General features: G+C 42.0%; 1 protein-coding gene across 3 annotated transcripts in view; it reads right to left on the bottom strand.

Annotated features, from left to right (window-relative positions):
* Window positions 1–13,259, bottom strand: part of TMEM150C (transmembrane protein 150C) — a 91,717-nt gene that overhangs the window by 34,986 nt on the left and 43,472 nt on the right. For 2 of the 3 annotated variants that reach the window (XM_033914436.1, XM_033914447.1), the window contains exons 5-7: window positions 2,305–2,358; window positions 2,104–2,136; window positions 1,938–2,005 (exon numbers count right to left, since the gene is read on the bottom strand). In XM_033914436.1, the coding sequence (XP_033770327.1) occupies window positions 1,938–2,005; window positions 2,104–2,136; window positions 2,305–2,358 (155 nt within the window). The remainder of the gene's footprint in view (window positions 1–1,937; window positions 2,006–2,103; window positions 2,137–2,304; window positions 2,359–13,259) is intronic. The other variant, XM_033914458.1, reaches the window with a different exon arrangement.

Here is a 13,259-nt window from a genome sequence, read left to right as displayed (position 1 = left end):
TTAACTTTTTACTTTTACATTAAACACATGGTGAACTGTTTCACCCACATTCACACTTGTTCACAATCTTCACTTTTACACTTTTTTCCTACTGTATTACTTAATTTAAAAGATGTATGTTCTATCTTAGGACCACTGAGGAAGACGACCGAGTTGAAACACAGCTCGTGTTGGTTCTGTACTTTTTAAACTACTGGATACAGTTGATTATACAGAGAACTACATTTGTTAAGTGTTTAAATAAATCAAACATCACGAACATCAACTCTGCAGTAATCCTTTTGTTTCTTGCTTGTATCATTCCTCTGTGGATTAGTTGGCTAGCTGTTTTGTTTGCTGATGTATTCTACATCAACTTGCAGATGTAATACAGTAGTGAATGAAGTAGTAAGCAACATTCTCTGACATGTTCCATTATTTTATGTTAATCAAAAGCCACTATATAGTATTTTATTGTATCTACAATCAGAAATACAGAATGCACACTACATTGCAAACACAGTAAGCTATTTAGAAACATCCAAATTGTTTTTAGACCTAATAATTCTGAGCCCATAATCTGACCATTAGATGTAAGTGACTATGGATTGCCTCTCATCCTAGGCCATGAACACCATCTCTGGAGCATCTCCTCAGTGCTAGCCAACCTGAAGAATAGGAGACCTCACCATAGGAATCCAGCCCACATCCCTCATGTAGCAATGCTGCTGAACCCAGAATCTAACTTCTTAACTGTGTAGAAAGAAAACATGAATGCTCTGGGATCTATACATTTTACATGTGTAAGTACTTTATTTCATAGCACCATTCATTTCTGACTTACAAGTACTCTTGATAGAAAATAAATGGGTGTGGGGCCTAGTCTAGTTTGTCACATTTATAAATATTCCAATAATTAATTTAAGACTTTACTAAATAAGTACAGACAAGCACTAGATACAGAGATATTCTTATTTTTCAAATAAATTACTGATACATTAAATCATCCAGTCCAGTTTCAGGTGGTTAAATCTTTATTAACTAAGGAGGAAAAAATGACTGATTGTTTATTAAGGGAATGATTCTGTAATTGGATACGCTTTAACTTTGGAGTTAGGCAACTATCTTATGTAGAATAGTGCTTAAATTGGTTGCCTGTCATGGCACAAATTTCTTTTAAAAACTTGCATTAGTGTATAAAGTTTTTCAATGAAATGTCCCAAAGTATTTTCAGAAAAATTGAGTATACTCGCAAATGCTCCAACTTGTTTCCTGCATTCATCTCAAAATAACTTGTTCCATTTACCATCATTAGATAAAGTGAAATTGATTGGAACACAGATAAGATTTTGTTATGCAGGACCATGTCTGCAGAATAAGTTGCCAAGTGATTTGCAATCTATAAACAGCTACTTAAGTTTTTGAAAGCTATTGAAAACTTGACATTTTCATGAAAATTTTTATTTTGCCTAAATGAATCGATTATGTATGATGACTGTGGATTGAGACCCCTGGGGGGTTGTGGTATAGCTGTTGAGATTTAATCTTATTTTATATAAAATTTTTATTGAATGATGGAAGTGGTTGTTAGAATTGCAAATCACTAACACTTTGGTTTCAAGCAGTACATCAAGTATTAAAATCAAATCAAATCACAATAGTGCATTGGGCTGGCAAAAAAATTCCCCAATCCTTGCTTCTCCCTTATTATTGTGTACATTAAATAAGCAGCATCAGCAAAACGGTTCAGCATCATTAACTTTATAAAGACAGAAATCATGTGATTATTCTCTTAAGGTTCTTGGAGGCAAAATATTTACTTTTGGCTACCAGAATGGGATATTGCTGCACTGCTAGAAAGAAGAGACTACTGATCCTAACCATGCATGGTATACCAAAACAGATTTCTATGGCCATGCAAGATAACATAAGAAAAAGAAGTACCAGGTTGTTCCTACCTAGGAATGCTGCCATGTTCATGACTTGGCTAAATACGCAGCTTGCAGGCGGTGAATCCCCTGCAATGCTTTAAAGAGACAAAATGCATCACTGGAATTACATGCACAAAACTGTGGACACCCCTGTCACATCAAAGAAACATAGCGATAAACACTGTTCATTTACCTTATGTAAGGTGGTGGTTTAGAACCAGGCTTCCTAAGTGGAACAAACAAAACAAAGTATGAAAGAACTAAATTCTTTAAATTTGCTTAAAAATAATTTTTTGGACTTTTAGCCTGCTTTTCCAAATGATGCTTCAAGTAGCTAACAGTATTTTTAGAATTCAGGGCAATTAATTTAACTTATAAAAAAATTAAGTCATACCTGTCTGACAAGTGGAGGGGGGAAATTTTGTTATCCTCCACAGCGATAAAATATCTGTCAAAACAGAGCAAGAGTTCATGTAAGGCACAAATAGTATGGCACACATTTACATCTGTGATTTTATTCATTTCAGCTTTCCTAGAAAGCAGCACACTTTCTACCCCGATCTTTTGGAGCATGGGAAAAAAAGTGGAGTAGCGAGGCAGAGTCTCTCCTGTAGCATGATTTGCAGAACAGAAAGATGACAGCACCTCTACTGACATTTCACATTTCTTTAACATACTGCACATTAAAAATCATATGCAAGTAGTTTACATAAAATAATCATAATAAAAATGGTAGGAGGAGAGAAACATGAAGAGACCTAAATTATAGTAGTATAACCATAAGTCTAACATAAAAGTACACCAGGGAGAGGGGCAGGGGAGTGAGAAGAAGCAGACACAGATTAGAGCAGGGGTAGGCAATTCCGGTCCTCGAGAGCTGGAGCCAGGTCAGGTTTTCAGGATATCCACAATAAATATGCATGAGTTAGATTTGCATCTCAAGGAGGCAGTGCAAATCCATCTCATACATATTCATTGTGGATATCCTGAAAACCTGACCTGAACTAGAGTGAAATCCTGATGCCAAGGATCACAGCAGCAGAAGCAATCATAATACAGGTCATTGGGTTTTAGTCAGAAATGCTTGGGAGAAAAGATAAGCCTCAAGAATTACCTTGCACTTTTGAAATAATAGTTCTAGTTGTAGTTCAAGAGAAATGGTATTCCATAGTGTAGGAGCTAAAACAGAGAAGCAGGATGTCATGCCAAAATGTGAATGAGTTTAAAGATAGGAAGGCACAATCAGTAATGCTGTTGGGAAGAACACAGAGGCCAAACTGGGGCATAAGAAATCTATGTAACAATTGTGGACTTGGAAAGTCAGAAAAAGAACCCTAAACTAATCCAGTGACAAAATGGGAAAGCAGTGTTCAATTATAAGGAGTGATATCTATCAAATTTCCTAGCACCATGGATCAGCATACCCACGGTATTTTGAACAAGTTGTAAACATCAAAGTTGATATGGCACACCATGGAGAAAAGAATTGCAGTAATCTAAGTGCAAAATGATTAGAGTGAACCAGTAGGCAGAGAGGAGTTGCATCAAAAAAGGGATGAGCTATCTGGATCTTCTGAATGTAAAAGATATTTCTTAATTAGTGAGAAAACGTCAGACAGCATTCAACCATGACTCCAATAATCTCTACTCTATCCTTAGGTGGGATCTGCATACCATGAATTGTAGAAGTTGGGGTTAAATCAAGAGAACCTGTCGAAGGGAAAAGTAAAGTGACGGCCTTAGCAGCATTCAATTTCAGTCCATATAGTGTAATTCAGGTTGTTCACCCTCTCCAAGGTAGGGGATCGATTCCGTATAAATGTAAGGAAGTTCTTCTTCACCCAGAGAGTGGTGGAAAACTGGAATGCTCTTCCGGAGGCTGTTATAGGGGGAAACACCCTCCAGGGATTCAAGATAAAGTTAGACAAGTTCCTGCTGAACCAGAACATACACAGGTAAAGCTAGTCTCAGTTAGCACACTGGTCTTTGACCAAAGGGCCGCCGCATGAGCGGACTGCTGGGCACAATGGACCACTGGTCTGACCCAGCAGCGGCAATTCTTATGTTCTTATTTTATATCAGCAATTGCACGTGAGGTTTGAGTTTCAAGGGGAAACAATAATTGGACATTGCTCGAATAAATGAAAAGTATGATCCTAAGAGTTTGCAAGAGAAGGGCAAATGGTGATAGAAAGTTGTAAAAAAAAAAAAAAAAAATGGTCCTACCACTGTACCTTGGGAACCCTACAAGAGCATAAACGTTAGAAAAAAAATAGAGTTAAGACTAGGCTACTTGAAGGGATCTTCTGTATAAACAGGAGTGGAACCATATTACAGGTGAACCATTTACCCCAAGTTCCTCCAGCCAGATGAGAAGGATATCATGACTAGCAGAGTCAAAAGCTGCATTTAAATCTAGTCAGAGGACGAGAACCTCTCTGCCACCATCTAGATCAGTGGTCTCAAACTCAAACCCTTTGCAGGGCCACATTATGGATTTGTAGGTACTTGGAGGGCCTCAGAAAAAATTGTTAATGTCTTGTTAAGGAAATGACAATTTTGCATGAGGTAAAACTCTTTATAGTTTATTAATCTTTCCTTTTGGCAAAGTCTTAATAATATTGTAATTTATAGCTAAAGAGACATATGATCAAGAAACTGTTTTATTTTACTTTTGTGATTATGATAAACATACCAAGGGCCTCAAAACTGTACCTGGAAGGCCGCATATGGCCCCCGGGCCATGTGTTTGAGACCACTGATCTAGATAGAATACGATGGACATAATCAGGAAGAGCTAATAAAGGTATGTTTAGTAGAAAAATGCTGATGAAATACTGTCTGGCAGGGATGTAAGGTATTTATCTTTCAATAAATGAGGTTAGTGTTTGGCCCTTTCTCCTCTACTACCAACTTACAACTCTGTCCCTTGCTCCGCCGTATGCCTGCAACAACCTGCCTAACTCAGTGCAGTGTGTCCGGCTCTCTCTCTAGTGGTATTCAAATCTAGGCTGAATGCCCACTTTTTTGAAGCTGCATTTTAAGAGCTAACTCTAACGACCTATAAACCACCAATATCCCTCTATAGTCCTCTACCCTATCTGCCTCATCAGGCCCTTGGAAATCCCTACCCGAGCAATATGCATAGATTTACCTTTTGTCCTGTGTGTCCGTCTTAATTAGATTGTAAGCTCTTTTGAGCAGGGACTGTCTCTTGAGTGTTTAATGCGCATCTCAATTGGTTGCCTGCAATATTATAGGGAAGGGTAATAATTTTGTGGATACTAGCTTAGTCTCTTCCTGCCCAGCAGGTCTTGTCCTCTTTTTCCTCTGCGTTAGGACCTTAGCGAGCTACGCGCAGGCAGTAACACAGGGCACATGGTAGGCAGGGGCTCCAAAACGAGTCCTGTCCATTGCTTTCCCTGCTTGGTTGTGACTCAGTCGGTACAATAGGAGCTCAAGGCGGCTTGGTGCACAAGATGTGTTTCTGGGTCAGAGAGCTTGCTGATGCCTCCATGAACAGTTCACAGGAAATGTGCAGGGCCTCAGACAGTATAAGAATAAGAAAAAAAAAAAAAAAAGAGTTGGAGAACCTCACAAGAAAGGATAAAAAGGCAAGTGGAAATAAAATATACACACTATTATGGAGGCATTCTCAGAATCAATCAACATCCTGTGTGACCTCAGATAAGTCTCTATAATTCCTAGTTGAAAGTGAAAGTGTTTAAAAGAAAAAAATAACTAAAAGGCTACTATTTTAACACTGCAGCCAGAATTTCTTTTAAACGCTGGTTGCAATGTTTAAATATCTACCCAAATATTCTATGTCTGCCAATAGGCAGGAATAAGTGGCAACATAAATAAATTAGGACAGCTCTTTTCTTGTCTAAGTTATCTGAATAGTGGCATTCAATATTGTCACTATATCCTGGTTCTCCCTCCAGAATGCCCCAGAACTAATTCAGATAATACAGCTGAAAATTGTTACAGGCATTCCCTGCACTGTTTAAAACTGTATACCGCCTTGAGTGAATGCCTTCAAAGGCAGTAAATAAATACTAATAAATAATGCCACTAAAAATCAATCATTGATCCGGACTAGTGCTAGTGTTTTGAAAATAGGGCCCTAACTTAAGTAAAACCCAAGACATCCAAAATACAAGTTTCCTGGTGTCCACTCAATGGAGGATGTGCAGAAAGCCACCACCAAGCCTAACTGTGCAATTACATCAAAGTGTGCACACATGTTATTGAGTGCAGATAGAGCTTCAATGTGCGAGACATGGCTGCAAAAACCCAAGGGAACGGTAGTTCAGAGGGTGAAGAACTTATGTGCACGACAGAAGACCGGGACTTAGGTGTGATTGTATGTGATGATCTTAAGGTGACCAAACAGGATGAAAAGGTGACAGTGAAAGCTAGAAGGATGCTAGGTTGCAAAGGGAGAGGTATGGCCATTAGGAAAAAGGAGGTATTGATGCCCCTATATAAGACTTTGGTGAGACCTCATTTAGAATATTGTGTACAATTCTGGAGGCCGCATCTTCAAAAAGATATAAAAAGGATGGAATCGGTCCAGAGGAAGGCTGCTAAAATGGTGCATGGTCTTTGTCATAAGGTGTATGGGGACTTTAGAGGAAAGGTGGGAGACTGGAGATATGATGGAAAAATTATATTCTTATCTGTTAATTTTCTTTCTTTTAGACGCAGCAGATGAAACCAGAGACCAATGGGATAGCACACATCTACCAGCAGGTGGAGTTAGAGAAACTGATTAACAGGTGGTCCTATTGGCTGGCACGCTCCCTGTAATCTCAGTATTGCTCCTTGCCCAAGAATCCGGAGCCAGTAATCTGCTTACCATATAAAAAACTTCTTTCCCATAACAAATTTCAAAGGTAATAATACAGAATACAACTACCAACTATAGCAAAACTTCTGAAACTTGCAAAAGACAAACCGACACAAAATCCAAAAAGGGTGGGACTCTGGATTCATCTGCTGCGTCTAAAGGAAAGAAAATTAACATGCAAGAACATAATTTTTCCTTCCTTAGCAACAGCAGCAGATGAATCCAGAGACCAATGGGATGTAGCAAAGCAATCCTCAATCTGGGTGGGAAGTAGAGAGTTGCGCGGGGATGGAAATCCCACCCATCCCCACCCGTCCCCACCAGGATCCTCTCCATCCTATGACAAACGGACGTCTTTCCCAAGGTTTGCCACAGGGAAAGGAAGGAAAGTATACAAACCCCAGTGCAGAAGGGCTGATCAGGTCAGTGCCCAGGACAATAAATTAGCTGACCACCTGGTGAGTGACAATGAAATGGAAATAGAACAGGAAGGCTTAGACTTACCTGAAGCAGTCCCAAAGCCAGACAGGAAGAAGCTGCCTTGCTATTGTCCAATGCCTGTAAGGCAGAAAGCTCACAAGCAGTTTCCCCTCAGAGAAACGGCATGGGCTGAGGAAGGAATTCCCTTCCCCCATCCAAAGCCAAGGGGGAGTGGTTCTTTCCCTCAGCTTAAAGCCAGGCTCATCAGAGAGCAAAGGGAGGAAGGAGGTGGAGCAGAATGAGGCTTGGCAGTAGAGCAGAGGCAGGACGGAGCTGAGCAGTTCCTCAGCATTGACTGGGAAATGACTGAGGAACAGGCTGGTAATTTGGCCACCGAATTCCTTCCCCCAGAGCCAATGGAGGAAAGTGGAGCTATACAGGAAAGCTGGTCAGAGGAAATGGAGAGCTGAATATCCTGGAAAAGGTCTGTGAACAGAGGTTTTGGTTTTGGCTGTATTTCTCTGTTTGCTCTTTGAACTAATGACTGTGGGAGTTACCAGGGAAAATAATCCTGTACGGCAATTTCACATGGTAGTGTGCTGGAATTTGTGAAGGATACAGTAATCTCCTCTTCAGGTTATGTTCACAGCTGAACCAAACGCCAGGCTGTAATGCTGGCTAGTTTAAACCCCAGAGTTTCCTGGCTTCAGGACTCCGTGAAAATGCCCAGCTGTAAAAAGATTGCCATAGCAACTAACTAACTCAATTAGCCTGCCTGCCTCGTAGGGAGAAGGAGATTAACCCTCTCAGGGAAAAGCCTGCTCGGGTCTAAGGAGAAAGTCCAGCTCAGCTAGAGAGAGTGAGTGCACTGCAGGACAGCACAGAATATTTCTCAGACATGAACAGGAATGTCTCTTCTGTAAAGCTACAGTGGAAAGTTATTTGTGCTAACTGTTTCACCTCCTAGCCTCATGAAATACTAAGGACTGTATGTGGTTTATCAACCAAGCCCAGAGCTGATTACTGGGTGACCAGGAGTGAAATGAACTTTTTCTGTTGGTTTCTGTATGATGTTCATGCTACCAGGAAAACCTGGAGTGGCACAGTAATTCCACGGCCGGTGGCCAAATAAAAGCTTATGTTTGCACCAAGGCCATTCTGACAAAGTGTGATTTTTTCAAAGCCCTTGGGGAATAAGCTTAGTTGGACATTTGCCAGCGGCTACCAACTTGAAAGGAGACCCTAATTCTAAAGGGACCACGCCAGTAACAAACCTTGTGTCACTACCCGATGGCTCAGGGTGTTCGCAGAGAGCGTGGGTGTGACAGTCCCCACCCGTCTCTGTCAGAATCCTCTCCGTCCCCACCCAACCCCGCAAGAATTACCTCCATCCCCACCCGTCCCCATAAAAAGCAGCAATTACTTCTGACAGGATCATCAATTCCACTGTTTCTTTTGTGTTTGCGCTGCTGTTTTCCTTGTGGAATCTCTTTGGCAGAACCCTTTTTTTGTTTTCTGTTCAGGTAATTAACTTATAAACCCCCTCTTTTACTAAGGCTGACATGTCCATTATATTATATGGATGAACCCTGCTTCCAAAGCCTTCCATCCCCATGGGAGTCCTGTTGGCTAGAGGGGGGTCCCTGTGGGCCAGAGGGGGATCCCCATGGGAGTTCCGTGGGTTAGGGGGGGATTCCCGCGATCCCCGTTCCCTTGCAGACCTCTAGTGGGAAGCGAACGCTGCCTCCGCAATAACTGAAGCACCAAGAACAATCTCTGCACGCGCTACCACATCCAACCGGTAATGCTTAGAAAAAGTATTCTTAGAAGAGCAAGTAGCCATTCGAGAAGTCTCTTCCAAGGAAAAACCTCTGGACTCAACCAAAGAAGTAGCCATCGCTCTTGTTGACTGGCCATGACGTTTGTCTGGTTAACTACTTCCCTGCCATCCAATAAGCAGAAGCAATTTGTTTCATGGACCCATCGAGAGATGGAGGCTTTGGAGGCTGCCATACTTTTGTCGCGGCCCTTGAATAACACCAAGAGGAGACCTGAACTTCTAAAGTCATTAGAAACATGCATATATTGTAGAAACATCCTACGCACTTCTAAGAAACGAGGGGAAGAGAATCACATCCCCCTAGTCCTCCTGCCAGGAAGCAGGAAAGAAAAGCGAAAGCGGCTGAGAAGAAAGGATGACACAATCTGAGGCAGAAACGATGGTACTGTCCGAACGGACATACCAGAATCCGTAATTTACAAAAAAGAATTCCTGCAGGACTAGGCCTGCAAACACAGAAAACCCTTCGAGCTGAAGCCATGGTCACAAGGAACAGCGCTTTCAACATCACATCTGTTAGAGTGTGATTAGATAAAGGTGCAAACGGATTCTTCTGTAAACTGCAAAGAACTACTTTAAGACTGTAGTCCAGACAGGGCTTCTTAAAAGATGTACGAATGTGCTGTACTCCTATAAGGAACTGAACTATATCAGGCTGAAAAGCAAGAGAACAGCGAGATACCTGGCCCTTGTAACAAGCTATGATTGCCACTTGAAGGGTTTGGAAGGGTGGCATACCCTGAGAATTACTAAAGAATCAAAAACTCTCCAGACATTAAGGTAAGCAAGATGAAAACGTCTGTATTGCCTAGAAAAGAGAAGAAATAACCTGCTCTACATAACCCTGACACCCCAGGTGTGACTTTTTAATAGCTAGGTCGTAATACCAGAGAGATACGAATTTCTATGTTGATCAGACCCTGGGAGAGAAAATTCGGAGTAACCGGGAACCTCAACAGTTGGGAATTATAAATACCCCTCAAATCTGCATACCATGGACAGTGCGGAGAGTCTGGAGATAGTATGATTAACATGGCCTAAAAGCGAGCCCGAGATACCCATCCAATTATTGGGCATGGGAAACAATTAAAAAGACAAACCATAGGCGAGAAAGAAGCAACGCTCCTACCCCCTCTGACTACCACTCCCTGCATCTGCTTAAGAAACTAGAAAGCTTTGCATTTCGAGACGAGGCCATGAGGTCTAGTTCTACAAGATCTCACTTCTACACAGAGAGCAGGAACATCCGAGTGGATAGTTTCCAATTTGCAGGATGTAGAAGTTTTTGTTGAGAAAGGCTGTGTAAACCCTTTTCCTGTCCTAAAAATGAGACACCAACAGAAGTGGAAGATGAGATTTCGCCCATTGAAACAGAACCCTTACTATGCTTGCTGAGGATTTCTGGTACCTCTCTGGCTGTTGAGAAATACTACCACCCTGACACTGTCCTAAAAGACTTATCGTCAAGTCAGCAACATGGTCTGAAACTGCTGAAGCACTAGTCTGATCGTTCACAGCTCAAGACGAATGAATGAGCACTTAAGTCTCCTCTTGAGACCAGACTCCTTGCACTGAGGATTGAAGGCACTGAGCCCCCCAACCTGGCATGCTTGGTGACTATAAGCCAGTCCAGCAAAGACCATGGTATGTCTTTGAACAGATTGATCATGCTGAGCCACCAAATTATGCAGCGATGCTTGAGGAGCCTACTGGATACTACTATTGAAGCCTTGAGATACCGAAAACCACCAGAACACAAGTGACTGCTGCAATGTTCTCACGTGAAAGCGAGCCAAAGGTCCCAGTAGAATCACCATCACGGATCTTAGAACCTATACAGAATCTCATACTCTTGTTCTTGGTGACTAAAGAAGAAGGCGAACCTGAAACTGTAACCTGTCGCCCCAGTCTCTGGGAAGAAACACGTTCCTTACCTTCGTGACATGACGAGGAACATTGCCAGATATTTCAACAATTGGCACAGGACAAGAGAGCTCCTTGTAAATTTGAAGACTTGGATCCAAAGAATGAAGAAAAGAAATCACCCGTTTGTGTTTGAGAAATTGACCTGGCTGGAAGACGTCTGAATCAACCAGTTGACCAAGAAAGAATGTACTTGAATCCCCTTTGCGAGAAAATACTGCCACCATTACCCTCATGTTCTAAAATTCTCGTGGAACCATGGCTAGGCCAATAGGCATCTGTGGAAACCGATATCGCTGCTCGAGGACAGCTGAGCAAAGATAGATACTGCTGATGCAGTGACGTTAGGAAGATGTAAATAAACTCACAGTTTTTGCTTGGAAAAATCTAAGTCTGAGAAACTAATTGACCTGTAAGAGATCCAGCCCCAGTCTGACTGACTAATTCCCTGTTTTTGGGCACTATAAAGTAATTGGAATAACTTCCCTTAGTTTCAAAAGAACTGAAACTAATACCTCGAGTTTCAGTAACACGTAAAGAGGGTCTCGCAGTGACGCAACCTTTTGGAAGCTGAATACACGGTGACCCCAAAAAAGAATCTGAAATGGGAGAAGAGGATTCAAAGTTGCAATCACCCTGAATAATGTCTAAAAAGCCCTGACATCGTGTCCCCGTCTCCGTGAGAAAGCCTAAAGCACTGTCAGAGGAAATCAAGACCCCCTTCAAAGTGAAACACAGAATATCAGGGAACAGACTGGAGTATAGTTGTAATTTCTGAAAGAAGAAAGTAACTCTCCTGTGAAAAATCCAGTGTTGTGATGTAAGAAGGAACATGTTAGAATTCTGAAAACAGAACCGTGATGGTGAGAACATAAAAGAACTCCTAGGATTAAGGTGCGGTAATCTCTGCTATCCGGAAACCCTAAAATCCAGTATTAACTCCATGCAAGCTTCTCCAAAAATCTACTGCCCTTAACGGGAAGGCGCACTAGGCTTAATCTGGAAGGTGAATTCTCCGCCCCATGGAAAACAAGCTGCACTTTGACGGCTAGAGGACAAGACTTGCACTCTTAAATAGAACTCCAAGGATGATTCCAACATAGAGTTTGCTACCCTATGGGTTCGGAAAAATAGGAAAGTTGCCCCTGATTAGAAGTAGCCGCACAGTTTTGGCTACCTGAGAATCCGGCGTGATAAGCTCAGAAACCTGTAGGTCCTGGCATCCTAGCGGACCACTGTCTCTCAACCTCTGAGGATGATAGCTGTTATAATGAAGGACAGTGTTCCGGTCTGTCTCTTTTTGATAAATTGAGGTGATAAACTGCTCTGCCCTTAATGCGACAGTAAGCAGGTTGTGTACGGTATAGTTTGCCTGTGTGATAAATGGTATCTGGGGCAAACGTGACGAAAGATCAAATTTAGGGTGGCTGAACATCTTAGTAATCTCAGATTGGGTAAGGAGGATACCCAGCTTGTTTCTCATTGGCAAACAAATGTTCATAAGGTAGAGGATATGTGGTTTTGATTCAAGTGTCTTTACCATGTGATGATAATATTTCTGAGGTACTGCTTAGAAGGGAACAGAGATTAATTTGAGTGGAATACAGTTGAGCCTTATGGACTCAACAAAGAAGTGGAATGGAATCTGTTGTAACAGGAATGGGGGCTAAATATGGTTGTATTCAACAAAGAAGTGGACTGGAAGTTGTTATAACTGGGAAAAACCCCCAAGCTTAGACTTTAGGTCAAGCCATAACATGGAGACACCAAAAGTCAGATCTGAGGAACTCACTGAATGCTGCGGTGCTCGAGTCTGATACACATAACATAGAGGCCACAGCAAAAGCTGCTAAAAGTCAGCTCCCGGGGGGGGGGGGGGACACAAGCCTCCCATACGTGGAATAAATCAGCTCTTTCAATGGTCTGTTAATGTCATAACCAGAGCCCCCCCCTCCGAGTGCGAGTGCAATTCCTCCCCTGCAGTGTCTGTGCAGCTGGCCGCACACAGGCCCGAAGGTGTTCGGCGCTTCCCACAGCACGAACACCTTTTCACTGCCTCAGCCGCCATGCCGACGAAGCAAGTGCACACCGCCCACACAAGCAGCTGATAAAATACTTAACTCAAACTGACAGAAACTGGCAAACATAGCTGATACACTACTGACAGAAACCGGCAGATACACAAACAAACTAAAAACTAAAATTGCTCTTACCAAAACTGACAGGAAATTTGCCAAGACTGGTAGTTGTAGCCTGGAGACTGTAAGCAAAACCCAGTCCTGCTACAGCAACTTTGTTTTTCTCTCTTTTTCTT

Source organism: Geotrypetes seraphini, chromosome 1 (genome assembly GCF_902459505.1).
Source record: "Geotrypetes seraphini chromosome 1, aGeoSer1.1, whole genome shotgun sequence".
In the NCBI taxonomy this organism is placed as follows: domain Eukaryota; kingdom Metazoa; phylum Chordata; class Amphibia; order Gymnophiona; family Dermophiidae; genus Geotrypetes; species Geotrypetes seraphini.
Note: the sequence above shows the minus strand (reverse complement) of the source record. Positions and strands in the feature narration are given on the sequence as shown.